Raw genomic sequence first — 15,837 nt, 5'->3', positions numbered from 1 at the left:
AATGACCACTTTTCTTTCTGGCCACTCATTCATTAATTAAGGTGGTACAGTAGTTGAACAGTGGCCAGAGGGTACAAGGTACACGCAGTCATTGGTATCTTATTGTAGTTATGCATTTACTTCTCTAACTTTTCATTTCTCCTCAGAGCTTCGGAATCAGATTGATAGTCAGTATTGGAAGCCGACTGCTAACCTTCCTGACTTTCAACTTTAAATGAGATGTTATGAAAAATTAAACTGGGCAATGTTTGGGAATATTTTCCAGAAAATAGCTGACAGATTAAATTGTTACCTGCCTCTGAGGAACAGACTGCAGATGCTGTTAGGTGGAACCATCAGCCTCGATCTCATGTTGGTGGGGACATTTGAAAGTGTCACAATCAGTGGGTCTGTTGTTTATATGCTGAGGAGCTGCTTTCTTCAGGATACGTTATCTGAAACTTCTAACAATAAATATGTGGTCTATTCAATATGAACATTTGGGAGTGTTCTCTTCAAGAAGACACTGTGGGATAACAAAACATCTGAAATGGGTCAGTGAATCCTGCTTGCTGCTGGGTTTCATGTGAAATGACCAGAATCTGCAGGGAGTATCCAACTGTGGCAGGAGTAAATTTTATTTCTGTTTCCAGACTCTATGACGGTGCAGAGAGGAAAGAAGCTCAGCATCTCCATCCAGGAACACATGGCCATAGACGTCTGCCCTGGTCCCATCAGACCCATCCAACAAATCTCTGCCTACTTCCCCCGCCTGTCCCCCACGTCTCCCACCCCTACCTCTCCGAACCCCTCCTCCTCCCCGGTGGCCCTCAGCCCCCCAGCGGGGTCCGCGATGGGCAGGGCCCACCTGCTGTCGCCCCTGCAGGCCCACAGCAGGTGGGGTCCGGGTGGCTCCTCGTCCCAGAACAGCAGCATGGACACGTCGGTGGAGATCAATAGTGACGACAGTGACGACTGCAGTGAGCCTGGCTGTTGGCATGTGTCTGTTTGTGGCGTCTGTGTTGTTCTTTGCACACACGAGGACACAATGTAGCTGTGAGTGATCACAATTCTTCACATGGCTTCTGCATGATCTCCGGCTTGGTGCACTTATAAAGATCTCATCAGTCTTCACTCATTAAACCAACGACCCAATGCTTAAAAGCTGCACTTCCGAGTAAATTTCAGGTCTACACTAATGAAATTTAAACCTTCTAAAGGTTTGTCTGAGGAGATAATCGCACAAAGAAGCAGGCAAATGTTCTTAAATCCATACACAATTAAAATGAAAAGAGACACACAGAGGAACATTAACCTAGAATGAAGCCTTGTCCTGCTTGAAGCAGGTAGTGGAATAAATCATTTAATTACAGTCTCTTTTCTCATAATTGGAAACATATTTTTTCCCCACCTTGTGTTTCATTATTGTCCATGAACTAGTCTTCTCAGCTGAAGACACAGGAGGACAGCAGAAATCCTGCCAACACGTCCAGGACTGTTTGTTCAAGGAGGAAAGAAAAGGTTAGAGAGAGAAAACATTACGGACACCTAGGCAGCTGCATATTTATAATATAAGAAATATAATCTACAGATCATTAGGACCACAGAAAATCAGATCAATGTTTGCAGGAACAGTCTGGATTAACATATATCTGTAGGAAACATCAACGTTTAGCAGGATCAAGAGAAGAGAAGATAGCTCAGACCTTAAAGGCAGCTTGAAGACAACAATAGGTCCTACCTTCTTCCTTAGATTACTGTGTGTTTCACTAACATGTTAACATCTCCCCATCAAACTCTTGTTTTCATATATTTAGATTTTCCTTGCAGATAAACTTTCTTCAACCCTCTCTGTCGGGTGCTCCTCACACTTTTTGTTTCGTTTCTCATGTCTGCTGGTCCTCATTTATGGGTTTATGTTCATTTTGAATTTATGTTACATTATATATTACCTTAGGACAATTTCCTGGATATAAACAGCATTGAAACATCTTGTCTTATAAGCACTGACAATCATTACGTGAACTTCGGACTAAATACATAAATAATAAAGACTCCCTAAAAACAGTCACAGTGAGAACGTTTTACTACTATTGATGCAAGTAGCAGCCATCTTGAATGCAGAAGTCGGGTATGGTCGTCTTTGCCCTGACTTAATTCCTATTTTTGCGGGCGTTCCAGTTGAAATGTCCTACTTGGAGGTCAGAAATTCCGACCTCTGGGTACAAACAGAATGCAGCATAAGCTCAGCCAGTGGGAAACGTGAGACATTGCTGATTGGACCACAGCGGCGCTTGACTTTTGAACCGGAAGTTAATGGCACGCCTCACCTCAGGAAGTGGAAAATAGTTACATCATCTGTACAGTCCAGGCTATGTCCAAATTCAGGGGCTGCATCCTTCGACGGGCCGTTCTACGTAGGCCAGGTCCTTTAAAAGCTGCCAAAATGCACAGTAACATTAAGATAACCCCCTAAATCCTAGTTTATACAGTTTATCTGCATGAATTCCTCTTTAAAGAGTCTAAAGCTGCAGTTGCATTTCTAGGATGTATTAATATGAGAGTTAAATTAACCTGGTCACACTGTTCTTTGTATATTTTGGTTTTGCCTCTTATTTTAGTAATTTTTCCTCTTTGGTTTATTGTTTCTTTATGTTCTGGTTTAGTTTTCTGTGTTCTCTGTGTTTATTAGTCTCCTTCCCTCTGCTCCCTGCTACTGTCCCTCAGCTGTTCTGCATTCCTCTGATTGGACTCTGATTGTTTTAATGTTGCCCTCCACTCCTCCAGTATTTATCTCCTTGGTCCCCGTCTTTCTCTGCTGGTTCCTCCTGTTGCGTTCCCTCCTGGTTCCAAATCTGCAAGTCTCTTTGGTATTACTATTAAATCCTTCGTTTGCTATGCAAAGTCCAACTTCGTGTCGGCATTTTGGTCCTGCTCAAACACCAATCATCACAACTTGGAGTGAATGAATCATTTTAAGGTTACAATAGTAACAGTAGATGGCGCTGTTTTATACCCAAAACTACAGAAGTCCAAAATTCAAGCCTTGAAATGGACAGCACTCTACGTGAAAGTGTGCTTTATGTTGACCTCATCATAGTTTGTTGTTATTAAATAATAAATATTATAGATGTAATTTTGTAATAGCATAATATTATATTAAAGATGTTTTTTTCATTGATAACTAAGTGGAGATGTTCAGGTAAATGGAGCGTTCTGGTTGCTGTTACTCAGATATATTTTACCATTAACATTATGACAGACTCTGTAGAATTAATGTCTGATTATTAAACTGAGAATAAAGTGAGCAGCTCGGTAAACATTTGTAATTCCATGTTTAAAAAGTGAGAGGTTATAGCTTGAACTTTCAAAGTAAAGCTAACAGATACTCCTCAAAATAAGAGACTAGATCTATCTTGACTTATTGCTGTTAAATTCTTAATAGTCTTGAAAGAACAAAGTTTTTGTTGGATTTTTATATTCAGAGCAGGTCTCCAGAGGTCCTGATTGTCTCTGAGGAGCTGTTTTAATCTGAGGATTGATAGGTTGGATATCTGTTTGGTTTTTCTGAAACTGTTTCCCTTTTTTTCTTAAAAGTGAAAATTTTAAAATGAATTATAAAAACAAAAAGAAGTCATTTATGGTGATCAGCAGAAACCTTCTGACTCCTCTGGAGACACACTTGGGTTGAGATGATGAAAAGATGCTGCAGCAGCTTTAGTTAATCTCAGGTCCTGCAACCAGACTGGCTCTGCGCTCAGGGAGGCACAGCCTTGGGGGCGCCTCATTCAGGTTGTCTGCGCTGTAAACAATGTAAAGCTAGAATAGCAATCTGATTTGCTGCTTTTGACTGATTGCTTCAGTAAAGAACCACCTCCCTGCTTGGACTGGATCTCCCAGCTCATTCTCAGATGGGTCAAAGCTGAAATGGGCTGGATTGTTTTACAGAACCTCTGTTCTGTAGCATTTTGTAGAGCCCAGCTCATAGAAAATATAAAATGTTTTGCTGGGATTGTTTAACGTGTGAGGAGCAAACTGGCAGCAAATCAACATAATTAATCTGTTATAGGAACAGATGATGATGTGTCAACATAAATACAGATACAGACTTTAAATGAAAGATCTGCCGGTCAGATCTGAGCAGAAAATCAACACCGAACATAATTTATTTAAATCACCTGTCCACTTCAGAGCCACTGATGAATAATCAATCTCTTTATGTTGAAATAAGATTAAAAATGCAGCTCCAATCCCATCTGACCTCCATATCTCTGGAGGTGTGGAGCTCAGGGAGATACGAGTGTGTTTGATGGAGCAGGCTTCAGATGGTTGGTCTGGATGAACTCCTCCTTCACTTTACTGGAAATAAACCAGGATGGATGTTTCTGCTGCTCTGAGGTGTTTTCCAGAGATTTTTAACATGAACACAATGAACTCAGTTGTTTCTTTTTATTTGTTTTTTAAGAACAAGGCTTCAGATTGGTGAAATCAGGAGAGCCTGAGGGATGAGCTCAGCGTCTGAAACTCAACACTTTGATCAAACATAAATGTCTCTCAGTAAAACAAAGATTTCTGCACACATGATAACTGCAGAGCTGCTTCTCCAGCAGCTGCATGTTCCTGTGCTTTGGTGTCAGATGGACTATGTTAGATGTTTCTGCAGCCTCGGGCTGCTGGAAGCAGAAGGATTGGACTGCATAAAACATGAAGGAGATTTTGTTCTCAGCTGCAGAGAGGAACAAGGCTGCAGCTCTGGAAACAGACCAATCTACAGAACCATCAATACTGCTGAAATACTCAGTTCTTGTAAACAGGTCCAATTTAAATCCAGGTCCAGATCATCTGAATTAGAGGGACAAAGATAGTTTCAGAAGCTTTTATTATCAAATCCATCAAAGTTCTGTTCAGAGTGTTGTGATTATGAATCTGAGAATATTATTTAATATTAATATTTTATCAAATAATATTTGGGTCTGTTAAGGGTTGTCCTGTGAATACCAGTCCAGTAAGGCGATGGTATTAGGATAAAATAGAAAGGTGTGAGATGAGCTCTGACATTATTGAACAGCATAAACTCTGCACATATATGGAATAAATTCACACAATTTATTAAAATACAAGAATTTATTAACAAAAATAAGTCAACTCAAAGTCAAACATATTTCAATCAACAAACTCTTTACTTTGCTAAAACAATCCAACTAAACTACCAAGCAGAATTAAAGAATAATGAAGACTAATGGACTATGTACAATATAAACAAGTTGATTAAAGATGATTGATAATTATGACCAAAAGAGTGATGCAACATTACCATGCAATGTTTATGTTTGAGAACCAAGGATTATCTTGAAGAATCTGGAAGTGAAGTTAAGTTAGTCTTGAAGCTAACTTAGGCAATAATCAGCAAACATTTAGACAAACATTCACAATGTAAGATCAGATAAAATATTATTTTAATAAAATAATGTTTTAAATAATGATCTGCTGAATAAAACCAACCTTCTGGATGACTAATTCTCAACGGTGTTTAATTAGATGTCTTTATTTATTGAAATAATATTTGAAGAAATATTATTAAGGGAATATTTTGGAAAAGAGTCAAATCTTTCTGGAGAAATGGGGCTTAATGGTGTTTACTTAGTTATCAAATTTAGTAAAATGATGTTTAGGGACTATTATTTACTGGATTGAAACCTAAACCTTTCTGGTAAATATTATTTAGTAGCAGCACGTGTTCTTAGCTGTTAGCAGTTGAGCTAACAAAGAAGCTGCTAACTTAGCATCAGAATCAAACACATACCTTTAGAATACCAGGGTTAATAAAAGGGTTAAAGGGTTAAGCGCGGACGGCGCGTTATGATCAATATTCTGCATTTAAAATCATCCTTTAAATAAAGTTTGTCTTAACTTTAAAAACACACAAAGAACACAACCTGAACACGTGTGCTGCAGATAGCCTGCTAGCACCAAGAAAGCTGAGTTCAACACAAACAAAACCAAACTTCATAAAATGAAAAACGTTCAGATCATTTCAATCTAAATCCTTCTCCATTATTCTGCCCAAACCCCTAACCAGGTCCAGACTGATGGTGACCCATTTTGGTCTTCTTAGAGTCTGGAGTTGATCCCAGTCTGTTGGCTTCTGTTTCTCCACCTGCTTTTTGAGAGCTGACCACAGCTTCTCATTTGGGTTAAGATCTGGGTAGTTTTCTGACATCTGTCCAACATTTCCATGTTCTGATTTTGATCCACTTGTGACACGGTGCTCCATCATGCTGGAAGATCTACAGATCATCACCAAACTGCTCCGGTTGGAAGAAGTCCTGGAGGACATTTTGACCCAACTCTTTATCCATGGCAGAGTTCTTGCAGCAGAACTGGGAGGAAGACCACTACAGTGGAGGAGAGGCAACCACACACGGATTAGATCAGGCTGTGTCACACAGGAACCAAGGTAGCTCTGTGCTTTTCTTCTCAGAAGAAGGATTCATCACACTCCTGAGACTCCTTTGGACCAGTCGTCTGCTGTTCGTCAAAGTTCTTCTTCCAGAGTTTCAGTCTATCCTTCAGGGCTTTCTTGACCCCAGAAATGAGGGAATCGCCATAGCAACCAGTGATTCAGCTTTTTCTTAGGCTCTTGTTCTTTGATTACTCAGCAGTTTCTTGTTGCTTGGATTAAATATTAACCAGAAGGAAGTTAACTTCAGGATATTGTTTTTAAGACTTTCTTTCTTTGTCTCTTAAAAATACAAAATTATATCCTAAGTATTATATAATAGTGAATAATAATATGAATAAATGTAAATATGTTTGTAACATTTAGTGATAGTAAAATTGTTTCACCTTGAGTTAATCAGCAAGTTGCCAGAAAGTCTTTTTTCCATTAATCGATTGTTTTATCTTGTTACATAAATAATTTAGATGTTTTTCAATTTAATTTTAAGTTTTAGATTTTGATTCAGTAGAAGTGGAGGAAAAAAGGCTGAATCAAAGATTTTGCCAGTTAAAAACCAATTTAATGTTGAGATGATCCAGCAGTTTGACATTTCCATTAAAAGAGGAATAATTTATGGAAACTGTTAGATGTGTTGTGACCATCGGTAGGTTCAGACAGCTGCAGCCTTTTCCCATCAGAACCTCTCCCCAGAACTTTAAATTAAACATAAACCTTTGATTTTGATTTCACTAAATCACTGTTCCTCAAACACTGCAGAATATTTATTTAAAATGTCCAGTTCATGTTTCCTTTCATGCTCTTCTTGAATTTTTCATCCACTGCCAGAATGAAGTCACATTAAAGGATTGAAGGAGGTCCAGAGTCCAGAAACCCTCCATAGGGATCTGCAAGGTGTCAGGGATTCTCCAGGGACAGGACGGCCTTCCCTTCACCCAGAAACAGCATGTTCTGCAGACTGATTAAATCCCATCAGAATCAGAATCAGAATCCGCTTTATTGCCAAGTTCGTACAAACAAACAAGGAATTTGACTCCGGTCCACTTTGCTCTTTGGTTTTGTTTTTGCATTACAGAATAAACATATTTACAATTTACAATATTCACATATATAATAAAAAGGTGCATTTGCAACATCTGTTGCTGCTGTTTTGTACTCTATTAAATGTTCATCAGAGAAACAGCCTGGGGGAAGAAACTGTCTCTGTGGCGGCTGGTTTTAGTGAACAGTGCTCTGTAGCGCCACCTGAAGGTAAAACTCTAAACAGTTTATGTGCAGGGTGTGTGGGGTCTGCAGAGATTTTAGCAGCTAGATGGGTGTTCTAACACGGTCTGACCCATTTGCAGAACCACTCTGTGGTTCTGTATCTCTCTTTGATCATTTTCTTTGAAGCTCTGTGGTTCTGGCTCTGAAGTTTGAGCACCATATGTAGCTCTATGAAGTTCTGGAGTTATTTGCAACCGATCCGCTGATGAGTTTGTGTTTTTAAGCCAGGGAGGAGCCAAGAACATGTCCAGCTACCATTGAGTCCTGAGATCCGAGACGTCAGAACACTGAATGGGTTTCTCTGTGGGTTCCCCTGGCACTCAGGAGTGTGTGGTTGTCTGTCCTGTTTGTCTCTGTGTTGCTGTGTGATGGACTGGGGGACCTGTCCTCCGCCTCTGACCCAATGACCACTAGAGATGGATAGCAGGACCTCCTCCAGCACCCAGTAGAACCTCATTCAACTGCTTTAAGAACCTCCTTCAGCAGTTTGTAGAACCTCCCACAGCAGGAGTGACTCTTGGAAGCTTTTCTGTCTAACTTCATCAGTCTTTTAGTTGTTATGTAGGAGTTCTGGTCCACTCTTCTCTCCAACATTGTTTCAGCTTCTTGAGGTTTCTGCACAGCTTTCTGAAGGTCCAACAGCAGCATTACAGTGAGGCTGAGGTCTGGACTGGACCCGATCAGCTTGATTAGTTTGTTTTTCAGTCATTCTGTAGCTGCTGTGTTCAGGTTCAAGGTTCTGTTGATGATCCAGTTTAGATCAAGCTTCAGTTGTTGGTCAGATGGATTTAAAGCCAGTGACGTCGAATTTTTAATGATAAATCCAATTACATTTATGGAAGAAAACATTAATAAAATATTTTACAAAGTAAATTAATGCCACTATATGAACGGTTGTTGATATATATGGTCATAAATTTCACTAAAAGGCATTTCCAGACTACTCCTTTGTGCTTATTTATGACGCCAGAGAGGAACCCTTCAGTCAACTGACTGCTGCTACAACAGCAGCAACACAGACAGCAGCCAAGAATCTGATATTTCTTTAGAAATATTTCAGTCACCATCAGAGAGACTCAGAAGAGTCAGGAGAAGACATTCAGCTTTCATCAGGCGGTGGACGGCCATCTGGTTCCACCAGAGTCTATTGTTCCAGGATGCTGGAGCACAGCTGGAGTCAATATGTATGAATCATACTGGACCACCAGGAAACAGAACCAGCACAACATCTGGATTTTCAAAATAATTCACTAGAGACGGACTAGATCTGGCTTTATATATATTTATAACTGGCTTTATATTAGCAGTTGTTAACATTAGATCAATTAGATCAGTTACTGGGTTAACTAAGGTATTATAAACCGAGCAATTAAACATTAAATGCACCAAATGAAGCAACAAATATAGCTTCTCTGGTCTCAGTGAACTCATCCATTGTAGAACAAAATGCATGAAAATATCTGGATGCATAAAACAAAAAAAAATGAGGCAGTTTAACTGGTTTAAGTTCCACAGAATGACTTGTTTTGGACTTGCTGCCGCATTTATCACTGGCTTTTATTGAGCGATCTGCCTATGGTTCTTGGAGCTCCAACGGGCTTCGCAGCGGACCGGACCGGACTGGACCGAAGCAGATACCGTGTAAATCCAGGGTTACAGTAAATACGGCCCCAAGTGAAACAACTAGAGGTAAAGTGAGCAGCATGGAGCAGCAGCAGCAACACAAGGGATGATTCAAGATCTGAAGACACCACCTGGAGATCTTTTCCCATCAGATGCTCTGAACAGCGAGGCTATAGACTCGGCTTCAACATCCTCCTTCTTCTGTCAGATATCTGACCTCTGACATCATTTCTCTGGTGAATTCAGAGGTTTTCTTGTTCGAAGCAGTTTGCTGAGAAGTCCTCGGATCACACCTGGCTGTGCTTGGTGGGACCAGCCCATCTGTTCCTCCTCAGTTTTCCAGCTCTGATCCAGGCAGCTCTGATCCTCTTCCCTTCAGGAAAGTAGTGCAGACTGTTGTTGTCACCACCAGCAATGCACCGTTTCACCATATTAACGCTGTTTTTAACACAACTTGGCTTCTACCTGAACCGTTTGAGGCTCACACAATGAATGACCAGAGACTTCCCTTCTGATGTCACTTCCTGGCGACTTTGGACTCACAAAATTTAACAACGAAAATATGCTTATTTTGTCACACAATTGTCTTTTATAACGTCTTTAATGCTAATATGATATCAATTGCTACCCAGTTTCTTAAATATTAAGATATTTCCTTTCAATATCCGCATTTGAGTGAAAAGCGTCACAGGCGCTTTAAAATAGACTCTAGGATACTTCAGTTCACAGAGGAGATCATGGTCCACTCAGTAACTGGGAGGTGTTCAGGTCATGTGGCTGCAAATTAAGCCCAGATCATCACCCTCTACTACAGAGCTTGACATTTGGTATAAATTGTTTGTACTGGTCTGCTGGGTTTGGTTTGCTCCACCATGGCGTTGTGCATTACGGTTAAACATCTCCGCTTTGGTCTCATCTGAAAATGATTTTTCCTTCCAAGCAGCCATTCTGGCTCAGTGTCATGACCTTTAACCTTTAACCTGCTAGCTGACCCTGTAGAGTCTGAGATGGACATCCTGGGTCATTTCTTTAAGCTTCATGCTCTGACCTTGGGCTGAATCTGCTAGGACGTCCACGCCTGGGAAAATGGGCAGCTGTCTGAGATGTCAGTCAGTCATTTTCTACCGCTTATTCCATAGTGGGTTGCGTGGGAGCTGGTGTCTATCTCCAGCAGTCTATGGGCAAGAAGCGGGTTACACCCTGGACAGGTCGCCAGTCCATCTCAGGGCAACACACAAACAACCAAGCACACACTCATTCATACACCTAAGGGCAATTTAGAGTTACCAATTAACCTAACAGGCATGTCTTTGGACTGTGGGAGGAATGCAAATGCAATGCATGCATGCAATGAATGCATGCAAACTCCATGCAGAAAGACCCCAGGCCAGGAATCAAACCAAGGACCTTCTTGCTGCAAGGCAACAGTGCTACCAACTGCGCCACCGTGCAGCCCTGTCTGAGATGTTTTGGACATAAATGGGACATTTTACTGCAGCTTGTGGTTTAATATTTAAACGCTGAGTTGTGTAATTGTTGGTTTATTTATGTTTCCTGAAAGAAGTTCCTGATCTGTGTGAATCATCATGCCATGCTGTGTGTGTGATGTTATATAAGAATACCAGGAGAACATCAGGTGGTTCAGTGTGTAGGATTCTGTTTGTATCAGTGTGTTTGCATGGTTGTAACAGAAGAATATGTTTGCTCTGGCTTTGGGAGGATTTAACATGTTGACATGTGATGTGTTTGGATTCGTGTGACAGCTGCTGCTCCACTAAATTGGATTTCTGTCCTCTGAATGCTTCATATGCCTGATCTTTTCCTCTGTTATTCTGCATGCCCTCGGTTTGTTCTGGCAAGCTGTGAATGCTGCCATTTTTCCTGCCCAGTGAAGCGATGCCTGTAAATTGTGCTGTTTTTATGTGTTATGGTAATCTTGTGCCTCCTCTCTATGTTTCCTCAGCTGCTCTGGGAACGCTGGAGTTCGAGCTTAGATACGACCAGAGCTCCAGCGAGCTGCACTGCACCATGCTTCGAGCCAAGGTGAGGAAACTCTGCATCAAACGACTCTTTTACTCTGTTTTTTTTTTTGTAGATTAATAACTGGTTCTTCCTGTATGGACACCAGAACATCCCAGCTGGTATGATATTCCAAAATGGATTAATTGAGATATTTTAGAAGCTGTAATCCATCTACCTCCCACTCAGTGGTTCCACAACACCACAAACAGGATCAGAGATGAGTGGAGCTCTGTGGCTCATGTGGAGGGTCATCAAGTGCATCACAGACTGCAACACCAGGGATGCACAATGGCCAATGTACTCCGCCAGATGCACTCAACAGGTTCTATGCCCGCTTTGAAGGCCCTAACACCCACCCCAGCACCAGACTTACACCACCACCTGGTGACTTGCCCCTCAGTGTGACCACAGCAGACGGGAGGAAGACCCTGCAGGGAATGAACCCCTGCAAGGCTGCAGGCCCCGACAACATCCCAGGGCAGGGACTGAGGGACTGCGTACATCAGCTGTCTGAGGTGTTAGCAGACATCTTCAACACCTCACCATGTCCTGTCGCGGACTCCGTAGATGAAAAAGTGCTGTAAAGCAAAATGTTTTCAGTCCTGATTTAAAGGAACTAACTGTCTCTGAACATCTCAGGTTTTCAGGCGGTTTGTTCCAGAGCGGAACAGTTATGAAGCAGTTATGGTCTTTGCTGTGTTTCTGCTGCTGTTTGGCTGAATCCGTCTCCATTACTAACAGGTAAACAGCAGTAATGGAGATGTATGGAGGTGTCAGTGTGTGCTGATCAGCATATAGTTCACTTGGAGTCTCGTGGCGACGTTGAACTCATGGGTAATGGTCTCAGAGCAGGTGTTAAATGTTAAAAGGTGAGACAGGAAGCAGTGACGCCTCAGGCGGCCGGTGTGAGGAGCAGGTGGGAAGATATGGGGATAAACCTTGATAACGGGTGTTATTGGTACCAGATCGGGAAATAGTTGCCTGAATGCATTTGGATTTTTGTAGTCATGTATTTAGTGTAATTTAATTTTATGCTTTGTGCTCAAAAACCTGAGTTTCAATCTTTGAGATGAGAATAAATGAAAGAACAATCTGCTGATGCCTAACAGTCCATGTTGATCCTCTTCCACCTGGTTGAAAATCAGCAACACCTCCATCTGATGCTGCAGAATCAAGAGCGAAGGTTCTGATGATGTTCTGTGGGTGGTTCTGTTTGAGATCCTGCTTTTTATTAAGAATAACTCGGACTTAATAAATTTTGGTCTTTGGTTATGAGCTGATTAGATGAACCACATCCATCAAAAACACCTTGATGGTGACCCAGACCTGATACTTCAACCCAAGAACTGCCTGCTGATCCCCATACCTGCAGTTGGATTCCTCATGATCTCCTCCAGCTTAATACCGAGGGTCAGGTTGTCTGCTTCTGCAGAACCTTGCATTTTAGCTTAGCCCAGATGTTTCTTATTGAACATCAAGCTCAGAAGGGGAGCCAGACATCCTGTTCTCTCCAGTAATATCCTCCAACTCCTCCTGAAGGACCTATTTTAGGTCCCAGGTCAGACGGGATATAAGCACCCATCCTGGAAGTTCTGGATCCGTCCCAGTGTCTATACTCCCAGAACCTCTCCAAAATCAAATGTCCAGGATTTTCCAGCCCTTTTCCAGCTGAGAATGATGGCCTCAGACTGAAGAACATCATCAGATGTTTTATGGCACACTCTCACCGGTCCTTTTTGAAATGTTCTGTCCAGAGGTGTTGATGCTTGTGGTAAAACTATCCACAGCTCAGGTCCAGTGTTCTGTTCTTTCCCAGTCCACCTCAGCAACATGTGTCCAATGTGTTTTAAAGGCCTCAGCTAATGCAACACACTGATTTGCAAACATCTCTGATGCACGCTGAAGGTCGTGGTTTGAAGGAGACAAACAGTACCACCCCCAGAAAGTAAAGATCCCAAGCTTCCTCCTCCCTACAAAGACATCTTGAGACCTTGTCCATGAACATCTAAAAGACAGCTCTGCAGTCCACTCTGGGCTTAGAACAAGCTTAACACTGAGCTGAGAACATGAACATACTGTAGTTTCTGCTTTGGTTAGACAAGCACTGGATCCATGAAAGTAGACCTGGTACCCCACAGTCCTGATGTCAGTCGGGTCCAACCAGATCCAGTTTGATTTACAACATAAACAACTGAGGATATAGAAGCTGCACAACTTAAAGCTCCAAATCCTGCCGAGATCGATATTTCTGTTCAGGTTTAATTTTTGGAGTGAACATCTACGACCTTCTTCGCTCTTTTCTTACCAGATAACCTGAAATCAGATCTAAATGTGAACATCTACTCAAAGTTGCTGGCTGGTTCTGACCCTGCACAGAACTGTCCCTGTCAGAGTGATTTTAGCTGCAATTAAATTAAATAAAATTCTGTCATTTCTACCGCTTATTCCATAGTGGGTTGCGGGGGAGCTGGTGCCTATCTCCAGCAGTCTATGGGTGAGAGGCGGGGTCACCCTGGACAGGTCGCCAGTCCATCTCAGGGCAACACACAAACTCAATTAAATTCAATTCAGTTTATTTATAAAACTGAAGATTGCATTGAGAGACCAGCTGACCAAATCCATAACTAAGAATTTGGAAGATATGCAAGAAGAGGCTTCAAAAAGAAGACAAGACACAGAGCTGAAGCAGGGCAGATATGGGAGGGGGTGCGGGAGACAGAGAAAAAGCGTCCTCCTCCACCGAGAGCAGAAAGAAAAAAACAAAAGTAGTCTATCTAACTGGTTGGGCTCATCAGGATTTATGAATAAGTAAAGCTGAGTATCATCAGCATAACAGTGAAAATGTATCCTATGCTGCCTGATAATTTGACCAATTGGAAGCATATATATAGTAAAGAGAATTGGCCCAAGTACTGAACCCTGTGGTACTCCACAATTAACCCTGGAGTTTAAAGATGATTTATCATTTACATGAACAAACTGGAATCTGTCAGACAGATAAGATTTAAACCAGCCTAGCGATGTTCCCCTGATCCCTACAGCATATTCCAGCCTTTCTAAGAGAATATTATGGTCGACTGGATCAAATGCAGCACTGAGATCTAACAGAACCAGAACAGACACAAGTCCATTATCTGAGGCCATAAGAATATCATTAGTGACTTTCAGCAGATCTGTTTCAGTGCTATGATGAGCTCTGAAACCTGACTGAAACTCTTCAAACAGGTCATTGCTGTATAAATGTTCACACATTTGATTAGCAACTATTTTCTCAAGAATTTTAGATAAGAATGGAAGATTGGATATAGGTCTGTAATTTATTAAGATCTTCTTCAAACTTCTTCAGAAGGTCATTTTCTGTTTAAAAGCAGATGTTGATTCCACTAGAAGTAGAAAAGACCATTCAGGTTTAGTCAGCAGATCCAGACTCAGCTGAAAGAAGTTGGATCTTTTTTTTGTGGTTGTTTACCAACAACGCAGCCTCCAGATTTGGACCTCCATCAGTCCGACATGCTTAACACATAAGAAACAAAGCTTTGTGCATGCAGGATCTACGGGAGCTTCTGGGCTCTAGAGACACCTTCAGAAGGTAGAGACTTTCTCAAGCAGCCTTCACCTGCCACTGCGTGAAACCCAAACCAATCCACCAGGAGGTTCTAAAAATTCATTTCAGTACAATATATTCTGCTGCATTATTCCCAAAGATCCACCAAACGGTTCTTAATCATTTCTCGATTTCCCCGGTTTCCATGGAAACAGTCTTGATCCGCTGATCCCATGGTAACCCAGATTTTTATCTGTGAAAATAATGCAAAGTTTTTGACTTAGGCAAAATCACAAGGACCACAGCAGGTCCAAATAGCATGAAGAGCAATTAGAATTATGCTTTGTCCTCTCAGAGCAATCTACACCTGTATGCAATAAAGGTTCTGAAAATCCAGTTCAGGAAAAGGTTCTAGGCCTAAACAGATCATTTCTTGAAGGTGTCCCCATTGCAGCTGCATCGTCCCCAGTCATCTGACATCTAACCTAGTTTTCAACGAGAAACGTGTGGAAAAGCATCGGATTCTGTGCTGCTGAACCAGGTCAGGGTCAGACATCAGGCTGGGGTCCGATTAGCTTTTTTAACTCATAGGTACCAACTACAGTCATTCACAAGCATCTGTGTCCAGAAACCTTCCAGGGGGAAATTCACAAAGCTACTTGCACCTGCGTTCAACCCAGAGTCCGTGAGACCTTCTAATTCACAAACAGGTTTGTTCTAGATCAACGTTCTGGAGACCAAAGTCTCTAAAGTCAAACACACCGTGGCTAAATCAGATGCAGCTGTGAAAACTTCATGGACACCATAAAGGTCTCTCTCTCTCTGACGATGCAGTTTGTTCACATTAAACCCTGCAGAAACACTGTGGATATTTCTGCTGTTAATGTTTTCATGATCCAGCCTGTGTTGCATGAATAAAACTCATCACCACTAATCACCTCCGTTC

General features: G+C 41.6%; 1 protein-coding gene across 2 annotated transcripts in view; it reads left to right on the top strand.

The window, feature by feature from the left end:
• Nucleotides 1-15,837, top strand: part of LOC124862600 (double C2-like domain-containing protein alpha) — a 79,608-nt gene that overhangs the window by 21,170 nt on the left and 42,601 nt on the right. For both annotated transcript variants that reach the window (XM_047356602.1, XM_047356603.1), the window contains exons 2-3: nt 633-959; nt 11,289-11,368. In XM_047356602.1, the coding sequence (XP_047212558.1) occupies nt 638-959; nt 11,289-11,368 (402 nt within the window). In that variant the 5' untranslated portion in view covers nt 633-637. The remainder of the gene's footprint in view (nt 1-632; nt 960-11,288; nt 11,369-15,837) is intronic.

Source organism: Girardinichthys multiradiatus, chromosome X, assembly GCF_021462225.1.
Source record: "Girardinichthys multiradiatus isolate DD_20200921_A chromosome X, DD_fGirMul_XY1, whole genome shotgun sequence".
NCBI lineage: Eukaryota > Metazoa > Chordata > Actinopteri > Cyprinodontiformes > Goodeidae > Girardinichthys > Girardinichthys multiradiatus.
Note: the sequence above shows the minus strand (reverse complement) of the source record. Positions and strands in the feature narration are given on the sequence as shown.